The 23416-nt window shown below is 46.7% G+C and overlaps 1 protein-coding gene across 2 annotated transcripts in view; it reads right to left on the reverse strand.

The window, feature by feature from the left end:
• Nucleotides 1-23416, reverse strand: part of nvl (nuclear VCP like) — a 143942-nt gene that overhangs the window by 40630 nt on the left and 79896 nt on the right. For both annotated transcript variants that reach the window (XM_078542809.1, XM_078542810.1), the window contains 2 exons: nucleotides 21868-21974; nucleotides 16460-16536 (listed from right to left, as the gene is read on the reverse strand). In XM_078542809.1, the coding sequence (XP_078398935.1) occupies nucleotides 16460-16536; nucleotides 21868-21974 (184 nt within the window). The remainder of the gene's footprint in view (nucleotides 1-16459; nucleotides 16537-21867; nucleotides 21975-23416) is intronic.

Raw genomic sequence — 23416 nt, forward strand, 5'->3', positions numbered from 1 at the left:
CAAATCTGAATCAATACTGCTCACTACCGACTGTGAGGAATAACAAATCTCAATCAACACAGCTCACTCCCGACTGTGAGGAATAACAAACTGAATCAACACAGCTCACTTCCGACTGTGAGGAATAACAAACTGATTCAACACAGCTCACTCCCAACTGTGAGGAATAACAAACTGAATCAACACAGCTCACTCCCAACTGGGAGGAATAACAAACTGAATCAACACAGCTCACTCCCGACTGTGAGGAATAACAAATCTCAATCAACACAGCTCACTTCCGACTGTGAGGAATAACAAACTGAATCAACACAGCTCACTCCCAACTGTGAGGAATAACAAACCGAATCAACACAGCTCACTCCCGACTGTGAGGAATAACAAACTGAATCAACACAGCTCACTCCCGACTGTGAGGAATAACAAACTGAATCAACACAGCTCACTCCCGACTGTGAGGAATAACAAATCTCAATCAACACAGCTCACTCCCGACTGTGAGGAATAACAAACTGAATCAACACAGCTCACTCCCGACTGTGAGGAATAACAAATCTCAAACAACACAGCTCACTCCCGACTGTGAGGAATAACAAACTGAATCGACACAGCTCACTCCCGACTGTGAGGAATAACAAACTGAATCAACACAGCTCATTCCCGACTGTGAGTAATAACAAATCTCGATCAACACAGCTCACTCTCGACTGTGAGGAATAACAAACTGAATCAACACAGCTCACGCCCGACTGTGAGGAATAACAAACTGAATCAACACAGCTCATTCCAGACTGTGAGGAATAACAAACTGAATCAACACAGCTCACTCCCGACTGTGAGGAATAACAAACTGAATCAACACAGCTCACTCCCGACTGTGAGGAATAACAAATCTCAATCAACACAGCTCACTCCCAACTGTGAGGAATAACAAACTGAATCAACACAGCTCAAGCCCGACTGTGAGGAATAACAAACTGAATCAACACAGCTCACGCCCGACTGTGAGGAATAACAAACTGAATCAACACAGCTCACTCCCGACTGTGAGGAATAACAAATCTCAATCAACACAGCCCACTCCCAACTGCGAGGAATAACAAACTGAATCAACACAGCTCACTCCCGACTGTGAGGAATAACAAACTGTATCAACACAGCTCACGCCCGACTGTGAGGAATAACAAATCTCAATCAACACAGCTCACGCCCGACTGTGAGGAATAACAAACTGAATCAACACAGCTCACTCCCAGTGGTGAGGAATAATAAACTGAATCAACACAGCTCACTCCCGACTGTGAGGAATAACAAACTGTATCAACAAAGCTCACTGCCGACTGTGAGGAATAACAAACTGAATCAACACAGCTCACACCCGACTGTGAGGAATAACAAACTGAATCAACACAGCTCACTCCCAATTGTGAGGAATAACAAACTGAATCAACACAGCTCCCTCCCGACTGTGAGGAATAACAAATGTCAATCAACACACCTCACTCCCGACTGTGAGGAATAACAAACTGAATCAACACAGCTCACTCCCGACTGTGAGGAATAACAAACTGAATCAACACAGCTCACTCCCGACTGTGAGGAATAACAAACTGAATCAACACAGCTCACACCCGACAGTGAGGAATAACAAATCTCAATCAACACAGCTCACTCCCGACTGTGAGGAATAACAAATTCAATCAACACAGCTCACTCCCGACTGTGAGGAATAACAATTCTCAATCAACACAGCTCACTCCCGACTGTGAGGAATAACAAACTGAATCAACACAGCACACTTCCGACTGTGAGGAATAACAAACTGAATCAACACAGCTCACTCCTGACTGTGAGGAATAACAAATCTCAATCAACACAGCTCACTCCCGACTGTGAGGAATAACAAACTGAATCAACACAGCTCACTCCCGACTGTGAGGAATAACAAACTGAATCAACACAGCTCACTCCCGACTGTGAGGAATAACAAACTGAATCAACACAGCTCACTCCCGACTGTGAGGAATAACAAACTGAATCAACACAGCTCACTCCCGACTGTGAGGAATAACAAATCTCAATCAACACTGCTCACTCCCGACTGTGAGGAATAACAAACTGAATCAACAAAGCTAACTCCCAACTGTGAGGAATAACAAACTGAATCAACACAGCTCACTTTCGACTGTGAGCAATAACAAACTGAACCAACACAGCTCACTCCCGACTGTGAGGAATAACAAACTGAATCATAACAGCTCACTCCCGACTGTGAGGAATAACAAACTGAACCAACGCAGCTCACTCCCGACTGTGAGGAATAACAAACTGAATCATAACAGCTCACTCCCAACTGTGAGGAATAACAAACTGAATCAACACAGCTCACTCCCGACAGTGAGGAATAACAAATCTCAATGAACACAGCTCACTGCCGACTGTGAGGAATGACAAATCTCAATCAACACAGCTCACTCCCGACTGTGAGGAATAACAAATCTCAATCAACACAGCTCACTCCCGACTGTGAGGAATAACAAATCTCAATCAACACAGCTCACTCCCGACTGTGAGAAATAACAAATCTCAATCAACACAGCTCACTCCCGACTGTGAGGAATAACAAATCTCAATCAACACTGCTCACTCCCGACTGTGAGGAATAACAAATCTCAATCAACACAGCTCACTCCCGACTGTGAGAAATAACAAACTGAATCAACACAGCTCACTCCCGACTGTGAGGAATAACAAACTGAATCAACACAGCTCACTCCCGACTGTGAGGAATAACAAATCTCAATCAACACAGCTCACTCCCGACTGTGAGGAATACCAAACTGAATCAATACAGCTCACTACCGACTGTGAGGAATAACAAATCTCAATCAACACTGCTCACTCCCGCCTGTGAGGAATAACAAATCTCAATCAACACAGCTCACTCCCGACTGTGAGGAATAACAAACTGAATCAACACAGCTCACTTCCGACTGTGAGGAATAACAAACTGAATCAACACAGCTCACTCCCAACTGTGAGGAATAACAAACTGAATCAACACAGCTCACTCCCAACTGTGAGGAATAACAAACTGAATCAACACAGCTCACTCCCGACTGTGAGGAATAACAAATCTCAATCAACACAGCTCACTTCCGACTGTGAGGAATAACAAACTGAATCAACACAGCTCACTCCCAACTGTGAGGAATAACAAACTGAATCAACACAGCTCACTCCCGACTGTGAGGAATAACAAACTGAATCAACACAGCTCACTCCCGACTGTGAGGAATAACAAACTGAATCAACACAGCTCACTCCCGACTGTGAGGAATAACAAACTGAATCAACACAGCTCACTCCCAACTGTGAGGAATAACAAACTGAATCAACACAACTCACTCCCGACTGTGAGGAATAACAAATCTCAAACAACACAGCTCACTCCCGACTGTGAGGAATAACAAACTGAATCAACACAGCTCACTCCCGACTGTGAGGAATAACAAACTGAATCAACACAGCTCATTCCCGACTGTGAGTAATAACAAATCTCGATCAACACAGCTCACTCCCGACTGTGAGGAATAACAAACTGAGTCAACACAGCTCACTCCCGACTGTGAGGAATAACAAACTGAATCAACACAGCTCATTCCCGACTGTGAGTAATAACAAATCTCGATCAACACAGCTCACTCCCGACTGTGAGGAATAACAAACTGAATCAACACAGCTCACGCCCGACTGCTAGGAATAACAAACTGAATCAACACAGCTCATTCCAGACTGTGAGGAACAACAAACTGAATCAACACAGCTCACTCCCGACTGTGAGGAATAACAAACTGAATCAACACAGCTCACTCCCGACTCAGGAATAACAAATCTCAATCAACACAGCTCACTCTCGACTGTGAGGAATAACAAACTGAATCAACACAGCTCACTGCCGACTGTGAGGAATAACAAATCTCAATCAACACTGCTCACTCCCGACTGTGAGGAATAACAAATCTAAATCAACACAGCTCACTCCCGACTGTGAGGAATAACAAACTGAATCAACACAGCTCACTCTCGACTGTGAGGAATAACAAACTGAATCAACACAGCTCACTGCCGACTGTGAGGAATAACAAATCTCAATCAACACTGCTCACTCCCGACTGTGAGGAATAACAAATCTAAATCAACACAGCTCACTTCCGACTGTGAGGAATAACAAACTGAATCAACACAGCTCACTTCCGACTGTGAGGAATAACAAACTGAATCAACACAGCTCACTCCCAACTGTGAGAAATAACAAACTGAATCAACACAGCTCACTCCCGACTGTGAGGAATAACAAACTGAATCAACACAGCTCACTCCCGACTGTGAGGAATAACAAACTGAATCAACACAGCTCACTCCCGACTGTGAGGAATAACAAATCTCAATCAACACAGCTCACTCCCGACTGTGAGGAATAACAAACTGAATCAACACAGCTCACTCCCGACTGTGAGGAATAACAAACTGAATCAACACAGCTCATTCCCGACAGTGAGTAATAACAAATCTCGATCAACAGAGCTCAGTCCCGACTGTGAGGAATAACAAACTGAATCAACACAGCTCACTCCCGACTCAGGAATAACAAATCTCAATCAACACAGCTCACTCCCGACTGTGAGGAATAACAAATCTCAATCAACACAGCTCACTCCCAACTGTGAGGAATAACAAACTGAATCAACACAGCTCCCTCCTGACTGTGAGGAATAACAAATCTCAATCAACACAGCTCGCTGCCAACTGTGAGGAATAACAAATCTCAATCAACACAGCTCACTGACGACTGTGAGGAATAACAAACTGAATCAACACAGTTCACTCCCGACTGTGAGGAGTAACAAATCTCAAACAACACAGCTCACTCCCAACTGTGAGGAATAACAAACTGAATCAACAAAGCTCACTCCCAACTGTGAGGAATAACAAACTGAATCAACACAGCTCACTTTCGACTGTGAGGAATAACAAACTGAACCAACACAGCTCACTCCCGACTGTGAGGAATAACAAACTGAATCAACACAGCTCACTCCCGACTGTGAGGAATAACAAACTGAATCATAACAGCTCACTCCCAACTGTGAGGAATAACAAACTGAACCAACGCAGCTCACTCCCGACTGTGAGGAATAACAAATCTCAATCAACACAGCTCACTCCCGACTGTGAGAAATAACAAACTGAATCAACACAGCTCACTCCCGACTGTGAGGAATAACAAACTGAATCAACACAGCTCACTCCCGACTGTGAGGAATAACAAACTGAATCAACACAGCTCACTCCCGACTGTGAGGAATACCAAACTGAATCAATACAGCTCACTACCGACTGTGAGGAATAACAAATCTCAATCAACACTGCTCACTCCCGCCTGTGAGGAATAACAAATCTCAATCAACACAGCTGACTCCCGACTGTGAGGAATAACAAACTGAATCAACACAGCTCACTTCCGACTGTGAGGAATAACAAACTGAATCAACACAGCTCACTCCCAACTGTGAGGAATAACAAACTGAATCAACACAGCTCACTCCCAACTGTGAGGAATAACAAACTGAATCAACACAGCTCACTCCCGACTGTGAGGAATAACAAATCTCAATCAACACAGCTCACTTCCGACTGTGAGGAATAACAAACTGAATCAACACAGCTCACTCCCAACTGTGAGGAATAACAAACTGAATCAACACAGCTCACTCCCGACTGTGAGGAATAACAAACTGAATCAACACAGCTCACTCCCGACTGTGAGGAATAACAAACTGAACCAACACAGCTCACTCCCGACTGTGAGGAATAACAAACTGAATCAACACAGCTCACTCCCAACTGTGAGGAATAACAAACTGAATCAACACAACTCACTCCCGACTGTGAGGAATAACAAATCTCAAACAACACAGCTCACTCCCGACTGTGAGGAATAACAAACTGAATCAACACAGCTCACTCCCGACTGTGAGGAATAACAAACTGAATCAACACAGCTCATTCCCGACTGTGAGTAATAACAAATCTCGATCAACACAGCTCACTCCCGACTGTGAGGAATAACAAACTGAGTCAACACAGCTCACTCCCGACTGTGAGGAATAACAAACTGAATCAACACAGCTCACTCCCGACTCAGGAATAACAAATCTCAATCAACACAGCTCACTCTCGACTGTGAGGAATAACAAACTGAATCAACACAGCTCACTGCCGACTGTGAGGAATAACAAGTCTCAATCAACACTGCTCACTCCCGACTGTGAGGAATAACAAATCTCAATCAACACAGCTCACTCCCGACTGTGAGGAATAACAAATCTCAATCAACACAGCTCACTCCCGACTGTGAGGAATAACAAACTGAATCATAACAGCTCACTCCCAACTGTGAGGAATAACAAACTGAATCAACACAGCTCACTCCCGACTGTGAGGAATAACAAACTGAATCAACACAGCTCACTCCCAACTGTGAGAAATAACAAACTGAATCAACACAGCTCACTCCCGACTGTGAGGAATAACAAACTGAATCAACACAGCTCACTTCCGACTGTGAGGAATAACAAACTGATTCAACACAGCTCACTCCCAACTGTGAGGAATAACAAACTGAATCAACACAGCTCACTCCCAACTGTGAGGAATAACAAACTGAATCAACACAGCTCACTCCCGACTGTGAGGAATAACAAACTGAATCAACACAGCTCACTCCCGACTGTGAGGAATAACAAACTGAATCAACACAGCTCACTCCCGACTGTGAGGAATAACAAATCTCAAACAACACAGCTCACTCCCGACTGTGAGGAATAACAAACTGAATCAACACAGCTCACTCCCGACTGTGAGGAATAACAAATCTCAATCAACACAGCTCATTCCCGACTGTGAGTAATAACAAATCTCGATCAACACAGCTCACTCCCGACTGTGAGGAATAACAAACTGAATCAACACAGCTCACGCCCGACTGTGAGGAATAACAAACTGAATCAACACAGCTCATTCCAGACTGTGAGGAATAACAAACTGAATCAACACAGCTCACTCCCGACTGTGAGGAATAACAAACTGAATCAACACAGCTCACTCCCGACTCAGGAATAACAAATCTCAATCAACACAGCTCACTCTCGACTGTGAGGAATAACAAACTGAATCAACACAGCTCACTCCCGACTGTGAGGAATAACAAATCTCAATCAACACAGCTCACTCCCGACTGTGAGGAATAACAAACTGAATCAACACAGCTCACTCCCGACTGTGAGGAATAACAAACTGAATCAACACAGCTCCCTCCCGACTGTGAGGAATAACAAACTGAATCAACACAGCTCACTCCCGACTGTGAGGAATAACAAACTGAATCAACACAGCTCACTCCCGACTGTGAGGAATAACAAATCTCAATCAACACAGCTCACTCTCGACTGTGAGGAATAACAAACTGAATCAACACAGCTCACTCCCGACTGTGAGGAATAACAGACTGAATCAACACAGCTCACTCCCGACTGTGAGGAATAACAAACTGAATCAACACAGCTCACTCTCGACTGTGAGGAATAACAAACTGAATCATAACAGCTCACTCCCGACTGTGAGGAATAACAAACTGAATCAACACAGCTCACTCCCGACTGTGAGGAATAACAAACTGAATCAACACAGCCCACTCCCGACTGTGAGGAATAACAAACTGAATCAACACAGCTCACTCCCGACTGTGAGGAATAACAAACTGAATCAACACAGTTCACTCCCGACTGTGAGGAATAACAAATCTCAATCAACACAGCTCACTCCCGACTGTGAGGAATAACAAATCTCAATCAACACAGCTCACTCCCGCCTGTGAGGAATAACAAATCTCAATCAACACAGCTCACTCCCGACTGTGAGGAATAACAAACTGAATCAACACAGCTCACTTCCGACTGTGAGGAATAACAAACTGAATCAACACAGCTCACTCCCAACTGTGAGGAATAACAAACTGAATCAACACAGCTCACTCCCGACTGTGAGGAATAACAAATCTCAATCAACACAGCTCACTTCCGACTGTGAGGAATAACAAACTGAATCAACACAGCTCACTCCCAACTGTGAGGAATAACAAACTGAATCAACACAGCTCACTCCCGACTGTGAGGAATAACAAACTGAATCAACACAGCTCACTCCCGACTGTGAGGAATAACAAACTGAATCAACACAGCTCACTCCCAACTGTGAGGAAAAACAAACTGAATCAACACAACTCACTCCCGACTGTGAGGAATAACAAATCTCAAACAACACAGCTCACTCCCGACTGTGAGGAATAACAAACTGAATCAACACAGCTCACTCCCGACTGTGAGGAATAACAAACTGAATCAACACAGCTCATTCCCGACTGTGAGTAATAACAAATCTCGATCAACACAGCTCACTCCCGACTGTGAGGAATAACAAACTGAGTCAACACAGCTCACTCCCGACTGTGAGGAATAACAAACTGAATCAACACAGCTCACTCCCGACTCAGGAATAACAAATCTCAATCAACACAGCTCACTCTCGACTGTGAGGAATAACAAACTGAATCAACACAGCTCACTGCCGACTGTGAGGAATAACAAATCTCAATCAACACTGCTCACTCCCGACTGTGAGGAATAACAAATCTCAATCAACACAGCTCACTCCCGACTGTGAGTAATAACAAATCTCAATCAACACAGCTCACTCCCGACTGTGAGGAATAACAAACTGAATCATAACAGCTCACTCCCAACTGTGAGGAATAACAAACTGAATCAACACAGCTCACTCCCGACTGTGAGGAATAACAAACTGAATCAACACAGCTCACTCCCAACTGTGAGAAATAACAAACTGAATCAACACAGCTAACTCCCGACTGTGAGGAATAACAAACTGAATCAACACAGCTCACTTCCGACTGTGAGGAATAACAAACTGATTCAACACAGCTCACTCCCAACTGTGAGGAATAACAAACTGAATCAACACAGCTCACTCCCAACTGGGAGGAATAACAAACTGAATCAACACAGCTCACTCCCGACTGTGAGGAATAACAAATCTCAATCAACACAGCTCACTTCCGACTGTGAGGAATAACAAACTGAATCAACACAGCTCACTCCCAACTGTGAGGAATAACAAACTGAATCAACACAGCTCACTCCCGACTGTGAGGAATAACAAACTGAATCAACACAGCTCACTCCCGACTGTGAGGAATAACAAACTGAATCAACACAGCTCACTCCCGACTGTGAGGAATAACAAATCTCAAACAACACAGCTCACTCCCGACTGTGAGGAATAACAAACTGAATCAACACAGCTCACTCCCGACTGTGAGGAATAACAAATCTCAATCAACACAGCTCATTCCCGACTGTGAGTAATAACAAATCTCGATCAACACAGCTCACTCCCGACTGTGAGGAATAACAAACTGAATCAACACAGCTCACGCCCGACTGTGAGGAATAACAAACTGAATCAACACAGCTCATTCCAGACTGTGAGGAATAACAAACTGAATCAACACAGCTCACTCCCGACTGTGAGGAATAACAAACTGAATCAACACAGCTCACTCCCGACTCAGGAATAACAAATCTCAATCAACACAGCTCACTCTCGACTGTGAGGAATAACAAACTGAATCAACACAGCTCACTCCCGACTGTGAGGAATAACAAATCTCAATCAACACAGCTCACTCCCGACTGTGAGGAATAACAAACTGAATCAACACAGCTCACTCCCGACTGTGAGGAATAACAAACTGAATCAACACAGCTCCCTCCCGACTGTGAGGAATAACAAACTGAATCAACACAGCTCACTCCCGACTGTGAGGAATAACAAACTGAATCAACACAGCTCACTCCCGACTGTGAGGAATAACAAATCTCAATCAACACAGCTCACTCTCGACTGTGAGGAATAACAAACTGAATCAACACAGCTCACTCCCGACTGTGAGGAATAACAAACTGAATCAACACAGCTCACTCCCGACTGTGAGGAATAACAAACTGAATCAACACAGCTCACTCTCGACTGTGAGGAATAACAAACTGAATCATAACAGCTCACTCCCGACTGTGAGGAATAACAAACTGAATCAACACAGCTCACTCCCGACTGTGAGGAATAACAAACTGAATCAACACAGCCCACTCCCGACTGTGAGGAATAACAAACTGAATCAACACAGCTCACTCCCGACTGTGAGGAATAACAAACTGAATCAACACAGCTCACTCCCGACTGTGAGGAATAACAAACTGAATCAACACAGCTCACTCCCGACTGTGAGGAATAACAAATCTCAATCAACACAGCTCACTCCCGACTGTGAGGAATAACAAACTGAATCAACACAGCTCACTCCCAACTGTGAGGAATAACAAACCGAATCAACACAGCTCACTCCCGACTGTGAGGAATAACAAACTGAATCAACACAGCTCACTCCCGACTGTGAGGAATAAGAAACTGAATCAACACAGCTCACTCCCGACTGTGAGGAATAACAAACTGAATCAACACAGCTCACTCCCGACTGTGAGGAATAACAAACTGAATCAACACAGCTCACTCCCGACTGTGAGGAATAACAAACTGAATCAACACAGCTCACTCCCGAATGTGAGGAATAAGAAACTGAATCAACAATGCTCACTCCCGACTGTGAGGAATAACAAACTGAATCAACAAAGCTCACTCCCAACTGTGAGGAATAAGAAACTGAATCAACACAGCTCACTCCTGACTGTGAGGAATAACAAACAACATGGAGAGAATAGGTATTGAGGTCCAAGGTCAGTTTTTCAGGAACTAAGGAGGGAGTTAAAAAGTAGGAGCTCAAAGGTAATAATTTCTAGATTACTTCCAGTACCACATACCAGCAAGAGTAGAAGTAGAAAGTAGATGGGCCATTTGACCCATGATGCCTGATCTGGCAATCAATAAGATGATTGCTGATCTGATTGTGGCCTGAATTCTGCTTTTCTGTATCTGAACGCACGGAGCACTCGTAAAAAGGAATTAACAGCGTAAACAGGCGTAAATGGTACGATATGATTGCGATTACAGAGACATGGCTGCAGGGTGACCAGAGCTGGGAACTGAATATCCAATGGTACTCGATGTTTAGGATGGACATGCAAAATGGAAAAGGATGTGGCATGGTGTTGTTAGGCAAGGATGAAATCAATGCGATAGTGAGAGAGGAAATTGACTCAGAAAATCTAGATGTAGAGTCAGTCTGGGTGGAGCTAAGAAGCAACAAGGGGCAGGGAACATTACTGGGAGTTGTCTATAGGCCTCCAAACAGTAGTGATAAGGTAGGGGACAGCATTAAGTAGGAAATTAGAGATGCATGTAACAAGGGCACTACAGTAATCATGGGGGACTTTAATCTACATATAGACTGGGCAAACCAAATTAGCAATAATACCGTGGCGGATGAATTCCTGGAGTGTGTACAAGATGGCTTTTTAGACCAGTATGTTGAGGAACTGACCAGGGAACAGGCTATCCCGCATTTGGTATTATGCAATGAGAAGGGGTTAATTAATAATCTTGTTGTGCGAGGTCCTTTAGGGAACAGTGACCATAACATGATAGAATTTTTCATTAAGATGGAAATTGAAGTATTCCGATCTGAAGCTAAGGTCTTAAATCTTAACAAAGGAAACTACAATGGTATGAGGTATGAGTTGGCTCAGATAGATTGGGGAACTTCATTAAAAGGCATGATGGTGGATGGACATGGCTACTATTTAAGGAATGAATGAATGCATTCATTGCAACAGTTGCTCCTTTCTGGTGCAAAAACACAACAGGAAAAGTGGCCCAAACATGGCTAACAAAAGAAATTAAGGATAGTATTAGATTCAAAGAGGAGTCATATAAAGTTGCTGAAAAAAGTAGCAAGCCTGAGGGTTTGGAGCAGTTTAGAATTTAGCAAAGGAGGAGCAAGAGATTGATTAAGAGGGGAAAAGTAGAGTCTGAGAGTAAACTTGCAAGGAACATAAAAGTGGAATGTGAAAGCTTCTATAAGTGCGTAAAAAGAAAAAGATTAGTGAGTCCAAAATAGGAGAATTTATAATATATAACAAGGAAATGGCACAACAATTAAACAGCTACTTTAGTTCTGTCTTCACAAAGGAAGACACAAATAATTTCCCAGAAATACTAGGGAACCAAGGGTCCAGTGAGAAGGAGGAATTGAAGGAAATCAGTATTACTAAAACAATACTGCTGGAGAAATTAATGGGACTGAAAGTCGCTAAATCCCCAGGGCCCAATAATCTACATCCCAGGGTACTAAAGGAGGTGGCCTTGGAAATAGTGGATGCATTGGTTGTCAGCTTCCAAAATCCTGTGGATTCTGGAACAGTCCCTGCAGATTAGAGGGTGCCAAATGTAACCCCATTGTTTAAAAAAGGGAGGGAGGGAGAAAACAGCGAATTACAGACCAGTTAGCATTAGGCTGATCCTCGATCTGATGTTAGATCAGTGGTAGGGAAAATGCTAGAGTCTATTATAAAGGATGTGATAACAGGACACTTAGAAAATATCAATGGGATTAGGCAAAATCAACATGGATGTATGAAAGGGAAATCATGTTTCACAAGCCTACTGGAGTTTTTTGAGGACATGGCTAGCAGAATAGATAAGGGAGGACCGGTGTATTTGGACTTACAGAAAGCTTTTAATAAAGTCCCACATAAGAGGTTAGTGTGTAAAATTCAAGTAAATGGGATTAGGGGTAGTATGGCATGGATTGAAAATTGGTTAACAGAGAGTAGGAATAAATGGGTCTTTTTCGAAATGGCAGGCAGTGACTAGTGGGGTACCACGCGGGGATCAGTGTTTGGGCTCCAGCGATTCACTATATCAATGATTTGAATGAGGGAACCAAATGTAATATTTCCAAGTTTGCTGATGACATGAAACTTGGTGGGAATGTGAGCGGTGAGGAGGCTGTTAAGAGGCTTCAAGGCGATTTAGACTGGTTGAGTGGGCAAATACATGGCAGATGCAGTATAACATGCATAAATGTGAAGTTACCCACCTTGGTAGGAAAAACAGAATGGCAGAATATTATTTAAATGGTGATAGATTGGGAAATGTTGATGTGCAAAGGGACCTGGGTGTCCTTGTACACCAGTCACTGAAAGCAAGCATGCAGGTGCAGCAAATAGTTAAGAAGGTAAATGGTATGTTGGCCTTCATTGCGAAAGGACTTGAGTACAGGAGCAAGGATCTCCTACTGCAGCTGTGAGACCATACTTGGAGTAAGGTGGTGAGCCTATGGAATTCTCTACCACAGAAGGCTGTGGAGACCAAGTCACTGAATATATTTAAGAAGGAAATAGACAGATTTCTAGACTCTAGAGGTGTCAAAGGGTATGGGGAGAGAGCTGGAATACGGTGTTGAGATAGAGGTTCAGCCATGATCATACTGAATGGCGGAGCAGGCTCGAACAGACACATGACCTTCACCGGCTCCTATTTTCTGTTTCTACCCAAACTGATTCTACATCTTGATCTTCCCAGCCAAGATCATTTTTCACTATTGTATTGATCTCATTCTTCAACAACTGAACTGCTCATCTACTTTTATTTTCTTCCGACCTTTCAGAAATGCCAAATACCCTTGAATATTCACCCTTGTTTACCTTACAACCATGACCGTTTAATGGTTATTATATAACTATTTATTTCTATTTGCGCTATCAATTCATCAATCTTGATATGAATGCTGCATTCAGATAAAGAGCCTTTAATATTGCCCTTTTACCACGTTTCCCTACTCTGGCCTTATTTGCTGGTGCACTCTTATGTTTGTAAGCTCTGTCGCTCCCTGCCATACTCTGGCTATCATTCCCCATATCACTGCCCTGCACTATTGCCTTGTCCTTTCTTGTTAACTTTTTAAATCTACCCTCCTGTAAACTCTTCCCCCTGCCATCCCCAACTACTATTTAGCTTAAAGCCCTCTTGATAGCCATAGTTTTTTGATTCGCTAGAACACTGGTCCCAGCACCTTCCCAATAGTACAGCTCCCACTTTCCCCAGTACTGGTCATTGCTGGACAATTATTTGCCACAAATGTTACTTGCCACTTGTCAGCCCAAGCCTGGATATTGTCCAGGTCTTGCTGCATTTGGACATGGACTGCTTCAGTTTCTGAGGAGTCGCAAATGGTGCTGAACATTGTGCAATCATCAACGAACATCCCCACTTCTGACCCTATGATGGAAGGTCATTGATGAAGCAGCTGAAGATGGTTGGGCCGAGGACACTACCCTGAGGAACTCCTGCAGTGATGTCCTGGAGCTGAGATGACTGATCTCCAACAACCACAACCATCCTCCTTTGTGCTAGGTATGACTTCAATCAGTGGAGAGTTTTCCCCCGATTCCCATTGACTCCAGTTTTGCTAGGGCTCCTTGATGCCACACTCGGTCAAATGCTGCTTTGATGTCAAGGGCAGTCACTTTCACCTCACCTCGGGAGTTCAGCTCTTTTGTCCATGTTTGTGCCAAGGCTGTAATGAGGTCAGGAGCTGAGTGGCCCTGATGGAACCCAAACTGGGCATCAGTGAGCAGGTTATTGCTGAGCAAGTGCCACTTGATAGCACTGTTGATGGCCTCTTCCATCACTGCACAGAATCACAGTGCAGAAGAGGCCCTTTGGCCCATTGAGTCTGCACTGACACATGAGAAACACCTGACCTACCTACCTAATCCCATTTACCAGCACTTGGCTCATAGCCTTGAATGTTATGACGTGCCAAGTGCTCATCCAGGTACTTTTTAAAGGATGTGAGGCAATCCGCCTCCACACCCTCCCAGGCAGTGCATTCCAGACTGTCACCACCCTCTGGGTAAAAAAGTTTTTCCTCAATCCCCCCAAAACCTCCTGCCCCTTACCTTGAACTTACGCCCCCTTGTGACTGACCCTTCAACTAAGGGGAACAGCTGCTCCCTATCCACGCTGTCCATGCCCCTCATAATCTTGTACAGCTTGATCAGGTCGCCCCTCAGTCTTCTCTGCTCCAACGAAAACAACCCAAGTCTATCCAACCTCTCTTCTTAACTTAAATGTTTCATCCCAGGCAACATCCTGGTGAATCTCCTCTGCACCCCCTCCAGTGCAATCACATCCTTCCTATAATGTGGCAACCAGAACTGCACACAGTACTCCAGCTGTGGCCTCACCAAGGTTCTATACAACTCCAACATGACCTCCCTACTTTTGTAATCTATGCCTCGATTGATAAAGGCAAGTGTCCCATATGCCTTTTGCACCACTCCACTAACATGCCCCTCTGCCTTCAGAGATGTATGGACACACATGCCAAGGTCCAGAACTGCCTAGTGCCATGCCGTTCATTGAATACTTCCTTGTCATGATGGGGCAGTAGTTGGCCGCGTTGGATTTGTCCTGCTTGTTGTGTACAGGACTAACCTGGGCAATTACCACATTGCCGGGCAGATGCCAGTGTTGTAGCTGCACTGGAACAGCTTGAGTGCTTCAATTATTATCCCTTTTTCGGTAAGAGATGGTTAAGGGAAGGTTAAGGATGGAGAGGAATTTCTGAAATATGTCCTGGAGAACCTCTTTGGCCAGGATGCTCTTGGCCTAACTAGAAAGGAAAGGAAAAGACTGCTGGATCTGGTGCTAGGAAATGAGGTGGATCAAGTGGACCAAGTGTTTGTGGGGGGAATATTAAGTAAGACTAATCGTTGTATCATAAGGTTTAGAATAGTAATGGAGAAGGGCAAGGAACAATCTAAAGAATAACTTCAAAATTAGAATTCCAGTGTGACGAGACGGGATCTCGGAGACTGACAGGGAAAACTAACAGAACAATGGGTGATCTTTAAGGAAGGGATGTTCCAGGTGCAAGCTGCTACATTCCAACAAGGGAGAAAGGTCGGGGAAGCAAAGCCAGGGCTCCTTGGATGGACAGAGAGATAAAGAATATGAAGAAGGAAAAAAAGTGGGTGTAGGTGAATTCTTCAAACGAGAACCAGGTGACATGAGGGAAAATAAGACTGGCAAGGAGAGAATAGCAGAACAGAATGGCAGTCAACAGGGAATCAAAAATCTTCTACCAAACGTAAATAGTTAGCGCTCCCTCCATCCCTCCCTCACACCCCCCCCCCCACGCTCCCTCCTGCCCATGCCCCCCTCCCCCAAAGCCCTCTCCCGCCCTTGCCCCCTCCCAACGCTGCCTCCCGCCCTCACCCTCCCGCTCTCCTGCCCTTGCGCGGGGGGGCGAGAGAGAAGGGAGGGGGCAGGATGTGGAGGCAGAGCATGAACTCACGTGAAAGAATCTGAGCGTTGGTCACTGGCGATCGCAAACAGGTCAACATCAGGATCCAGGAGGGGGCAAGTCCCAAACTGGAACAGAAAATCAATCAGGAGCGCAGAAAACACATTTACCCCCCAGACTACTCCTTCATCCCAATCCCACTGTACCCCCTCCCGCACGTTTATTATCAGTAACAAGGCTATTAATTAATAAATATAGGAATAGCATATGGGTTAGTGTGCAAAATTAAAGCACATGGGATTGAGGGTAATATATTGGCATGGATCGAGAACTGGTTAAAACAGGAAACAGAGTGGGAATAAATGGGTCATTTTCAGAGTGACAGGCGGGTGACTAGTGGCGTACTGCAGGGATCAGTGCTTGCGCCCCTGTTATTCACAATATATATCAATGATTTGGATGAGGGAACCAAATATAATACCACCCTGCTCTCAAGCTCACATGACCGTCCTTGGCCTGCTGCAATGTTCCAGTGAAGCTCAACGTAAACTGGGGGAACAGCAACTCATCTTCCGATTAGGCTCTTTACAGCCTTCCGGACTTAATATTGAGTTCAACAATTTCAGATCATGAACTCTCTCCTCCATCCCCACCCCCTTTCTGATCCCCCTCCTTCCAATAATTTATAATTTTTTTACAAATATATTTTTCTTTTCCCACCTAATTTTAAATTTATTTCGATCTATTGTTTTATCTCCACCTTTTAGCCCATTTCAATCTCTTTCCCCAACCCCAACCCCAACCCCACCCCCACTAAGGCTATCTGCCACTAGCTTGTCCTGCTTGCTACCCTTAATGTCCCCATTAGCACATTCCTTTACATAATATCACCACCGTCAACACCCTTTTGTCCTTTTGCCTATGACATCTTTGGCAGTCTCTTCTTGCCCTCCACCTATCACCAGCCCCCTATTGATCTCTACCTGTCCCATCCCCTTCTACCAGCTTATACTTCATCTCATTTCTATATTTTTTAGTTCTGATGAAGGGTCATACGGACTCGAAACGTCAACTGTATCCCTCTCCGCAGACGCTGTCAGACCTGCTGAGTTTTTCCAGGTATTTTTGCTTTTGTTCTAGATTTCCAGCATCCGCAGTATTTTGCTTTTATATTATTGTAATATTTCCAAGTTCACTGACAAGACAGAACGAGGTGGGAATGAGAGTTATGAAGAGGATGTTAAGAGGCTTCAAGGCAATTTAGACAAGGTGAGTGAGTGGGCAAATACGTGGCAGACGCAGTGTAACGTGGATAAGTGTGAAGCTATCCACTTAGGTAGGAAAAACGGAATGTCAGAGTATTATTTAAATGGTGATAGATTGGGAAATGTTTATGTACAAAGGGACCTGGGTGTCCTTGTACACCGTCACTTAAAGCAAGCATGCAGGTGCAGCAAGCAGTTAAGGCGGCAAATGACATACTGGCCTTCATTGCGAGAGGATTTGAGTACAGGAGCAAGGATGTCTTACTGCAGCTGTACAGGGCCTTGGTGAGACCACACCTGGAGTATTATGTGCAGTTTTGGTCCCTTTACCTAAGAAAAGATGCACTTGCCATAGAGGGAGTGCAGCAAAAGCTCACGAGACTGATTCCTGGGATGGCAGGATTGTTGTATGAGGAGAGATTGGGCTGACTAGGCCTGTATTCACTGGAGTTTAGAAGAAAGAGAGGAGAGCTCATTGAAACATATAAAACTCTGACAGGGATGGACAGACTGGATGCAGGGATGTTTCCTCTGGCTGAGGTCTAGAACAAGGGGTAACAGTCTCAAGATACGGGGTAGACCATTTAGGACTGAGATGAGGAAAAATTTCTTCACTCAGAGGGTGGTGAACTGTGGAATTCTCTACCACTTAATATATTTATGAAGGATATAGATAGATTTCTAGACTCTAAAGTGCATCAACCGGTACGGGGAGAGAGCAGGAGTATGGTGTTGCGATAGAGAATCAGCCACGATCATACTGAATGGCAGAGCAGGAGAGAAAAATGAGAGAGGGGGTCGAGGGGGAAAGAGGACCGACAGAGAGCAAGAGAGAGAGGGAGGGAAAGAGACGAGTGAGAAAGAGAGGGGGATTCTGGATTCATCTACGGTAAAATGAATAGGGTAAGAGTGTGTACGTTTGCGACAGAGAGATCGATGTTAAACAATGAACAGAGGGTGATCATTCTGGATCAGACTGAATGAAACAGAATAGAAGCTTTCTTCCCATTGCTCTGAGATTCCTTTGTGCCTATAATTCAATCAAGAGTCAGCAGGCAGAGTTTGACCTTTATCTCTTTCAGATATGAATGTTGATGTTGTCATGTGCCTAACAGGGGAGGAAGAAGTGGTCTTCATCAAGAAATAAGCTACAGTTGTCAATCTCGAACCATCGAATCCAGCGACACGACCACTGCATGAAACAGAGAATGTGAGGATGGAGCTGACTGACCCTCACTTCACAAAGAATGGACGGGACGGAGCAGACTGACCATCACTTCACAGAGAATGTGAGGATGGAGCTGACTGACCATCACTTCACAGGGAATGGGGAGGACGGAGCAGACTGACCCTCACTTCACAGGGAATGGGGAGGACGGAGCAGACTGACCATCACTTCACAGAGAATGGGGAGGACGGAGCAGACTGACCCTCACTTCACAGAGAATGTGAGGACGGAGCAGACTGACCCTCACTTCACAGAGAATGTGAGGACGGAGCAGACTGACCCTCACTTCACAGAGAATGTGAGGACGGAGCAGACTGACCCTCACTTCACAGAGAATGTGAGGACGGAGCAGACTGACCATCACTTCACAGAGAATGTGAGGACGGACCAGACTGACCCTCACTTCACAGAGAATGTGAGGACGGAGCAGACTGACCATCACTTCACAGAGAATGTGAGGACGGAGCAGACTGACCCTCACTTCACAGAGAATGTGAGGACGGAGCAGACTGACCCTCACTTCACAGAGAATGTGAGGACGGAGCAGACTGACCATCACTTCACAGAGAATGTGAGGACGGAGCAGACTGACCCTCACTTCACAGAGAATGGACGGGACGGAGCAGACTGACCCTCACTTCACAGAGAATGGGGAGGACGGAGCAGACTGACCCTCACTTCACAGAGAATGTGAGGACGGAGCTGACTGACCCTCACTTCACAGAGAATGTGAGGACAGAGCAGACTGACCCTCACTTCACAGAGAATGTGAGGACGGAGCAGACTGACCATCACTTCACAGGGAATGGGGAGGACGGAGCAGACTGACCCTCACTTCACAGAGAATGTGAGGACGGAGCAGACTGACCCTCACTTCACAGAGAATGTGAGGACGGAGCAGACTGACCCTCACTTCACAGAGAATGTGAGGACGGAGCAGACTGACCCTCACTTCACAGAGAATGTGAGGACGGAGCAGACTGACCCTCACTTCACAGAGAATGTGAGGACGGAGCAGACTGACCCTCACTTCACAGAGAATGTGAGGACGGAGCAGACTGACCATCACTTCACAGAGAATGTGAGGACGGAGCTGACTGACCCTCACTTCACAGAGAATGTGAGGACGGAGCAGACTGACCCTCACTTCACAGAGAATGTGAGGACGGAGCTGACTGACCCTCACTTCACAGAGAATGTGAGGACAGAGCAGACTGACCCTCACTTCACAGAGAATGTGAGGACGGAGCAGACTGACCATCACTTCACAGGGAATGGGGAGGACGGAGCAGACTGACCCTCACTTCACAGAGAATGTGAGGACGGAGCAGACTGACCCTCACTTCACAGAGAATGTGAGGACGGAGCAGACTGACCATCACTTCACAGAGAATGTGAGGACGGAGCAGACTGACCCTCACTTCACAGAGAATGTGAGGACGGAGCAGACTGACCCTCACTTCACAGAGAATGTGAGGACGGAGCAGACTGACCCTCACTTCACAGAGAATGTGAGGACGGAGCAGACTGACCATCACTTCACAGAGAATGTGAGGACGGAGCAGACTGACCCTCACTTCACAGAGAATGTGAGGACGGAGCAGACTGACCATCACTTCACAGAGAATGTGAGGATGGAGCAGACTGACCCTCACTTCACAGAGAATGTGAGGACGGAGCAGACTGACCATCACTTCACAGAGAATGTGAGGACGGAGCAGACTGACCCTCACTTCACAGAGAATGTGAGGACGGAGCAGACTGACCATCACTTCACAGAGAATGTGAGGACGGAGCAGACTGACCCTCACTTCACAGAGAATGGGGAGGACGGAGCAGACTGACCCTCACTTCACAGAGAATGTGAGGACGGAGCAGACTTACCCTCACTTCCCAGAGAATGTGAGGACGGAGCAGACTGACCCTCACTTCACAGAGAATGTGAGGACGGAGCAGACTGACCCTCACTTCACAGGGAATGGGGAGGACGGAGCAGACTGACCATCACTTCACAGAGAATGTGAGGACGGAGCAGACTGACCCTCACTTCACAGAGAATGTGAGGACGGAGCAGACTGACCATCACTTCACAGAGAATGTGAGGATGGAGCAGACTGACCCTCACTTCACAGAGAATGTGAGGACGGAGCAGACTGACCATCACTTCACAGAGAATGTGAGGACGGAGCAGACTGACCCTCACTTCACAGAGAATGTGAGGACGGAGCAGACTGACCATCACTTCACAGAGAATGGGGAGGACGGAGCAGACTGACCCTCACTTCACAGAGAATGTGAGGACGGAGCAGACTTACCCTCACTTCCCAGAGAATGTGAGGACGGAGCAGACTGACCCTCACTTCACAGAGAATGTGAGGACGGAGCAGACTGACCCTCACTTCACAGGGAATGGGGAGGACGGAGCAGACTGACCATCACTTCACAGAGAATGTGAGGACGGAGCAGACTGACCCTCACTTCACAGAGAATGTGAGGACGGAGCAGACTGACCCTCACTTCACAGGGAATGGGGAGGACGGAGCAGACTGACCATCACTTCACAGAGAATGTGAGGACGGAGCAGACTGACCCTCACTTCACAGAGAATGTGAGGACGGAGCAGACTGACCATCACTTCACAGAGAATGTGAGCACGGAGCAGACTGACCCTCACTTCACAGAGAATGTGAGGACGGAGCAGACTGACCCTCACTTCACAGAGAATGTGAGGACGGAGCAGACTGACCCTCACTTCACAGAGAATGTGAGGACGGAGCAGACTGACCCTCACTTCCCAGAGAATGTGAGGACGGAGCAGACTGACCCTCACTTCACAGAGAATGTGAGGACAGAGCAGACTGACCCTCACTTCACAGAGAATGTGAGGACGGAGCAGACTGACCCTTAATTCACAGCAGGGAGAAATCTTCAAGTGGGGGCGAGAGTCATTTCTTCTGAGCTGTTACCTTTGTTAGTGTTTGGAGGATGGCAAATCTGTCTGAGGCCTGTGGCAATCCAACATACAATGTCTTATCCAACCGTCCAGGGCGCAGTATAGCAGGGTCAATAATATCTAAAAACACACAACGGCAAATACAGAACAATCAATCACCATCAGTCTAATCGGAACATTCCCTGAATCCGGGACACTCCCCGGGACACTCACTGAAACCGGGACGCTCCCCGGGACACTCACTGAAACCGGGACGCTCACCGGGACACTCACTGAAACCGGGACGTTCCCCGGGACACTCACTGAAACCGGGACCCTCCCCGGGACACTCACTGAAACCGGGACGCTCCCCGGGACACTCACTGAAACCGGGACGCTCCCCGGGACACTCACTGAAACCGGGACGCTCCCCGGGACACTCACTGAAACCGGGACGCTCCCCGGGACACTCACTGAAACCGGGACGCTCCCCGGGACACTCACTGAAACCGGGACGCTCCCCGGGACACTCACTGAAACCGGGACGCTCCCCGGGACACTCACTGAAACCGGGACGCTCCCCGGGACACTCACTGAAACCGGGACGCTCCCCGGGACACTCCCTGAAACCGGGACGCTCCCCGGGACACTCCCTGAAACCGGGACGCTCCCCGGGACACTCCCTGAGACACTCCCTGAAACCGGGACGCTCCCCGGGACACTCCCTGAAACCGGGACACTCCCCGGGACACTCCCTGAAACCGGGACACTCCCTGAAACCGGGACGCTCCCCGGGACACTCCCTGAAACCGGGACGCTCCCCGGGACACTCCCTGAAACCGGGACGCTCCCCGGGACACTCCCTGAAACCGGGACGCTCCCCGGGACACTCCCTGAAACCGGGACGCTCCCCGGGACACTCCCTGAAACCGGGACGCTCCCCGGGACACTCCCTGAAACCGGGACGCTCCCCGGGACACTCCCTGAAACCGGGACGCTCCCCGGGACACTCCCTGAAACCGGGACGCTCCCCGGGACACTCCCTGAAACCGGGACGCTCCCCGGGACACTCCCTGAAACCGGGACGCTCCCCGGGACACTCCCTGAAACCGGGACGCTCCCCGGGACACTCCCTGAAACCGGGACGCTCCCCGGGACACTCCCTGAAACCGGGACGCTCCCCGGGACACTCCCTGAAACCGGGACGCTCCCCGGGACACTCCCTGAAACCGGGACGCTCCCCGGGACACTCCCTGAAACCGGGACGCTCCCCGCGGCCGGAGTGAAACTGGGTTGGATTTACTCCATGGCAATTGCCAGAGGTTCCCATAACCCGCTGAATGAGGAGCTGGACCACATTAAACAGGGAGTGATCTCGACTCCCATCACTGTCTGTGCCACGACTGAATGACAAGGTTCAGGGACACACAGCTGAATCACACACTAGGTTTTAGAGGATCAAATTCAGCAGGCATTCCCACCCTGTAATTCCAGCCCAACTGGTGATGCCCATGCAACTGAATGGCCTTTGCCATCCATCTGAAGGACAAGTGTAGTAGACACATGGGAACACCACCACCTGC

The sequence above is a fragment of the Cetorhinus maximus genome, chromosome 5 (assembly GCF_964194155.1).
Source record: "Cetorhinus maximus chromosome 5, sCetMax3.hap1.1, whole genome shotgun sequence".
Taxonomy (NCBI): domain Eukaryota; kingdom Metazoa; phylum Chordata; class Chondrichthyes; order Lamniformes; family Cetorhinidae; genus Cetorhinus; species Cetorhinus maximus.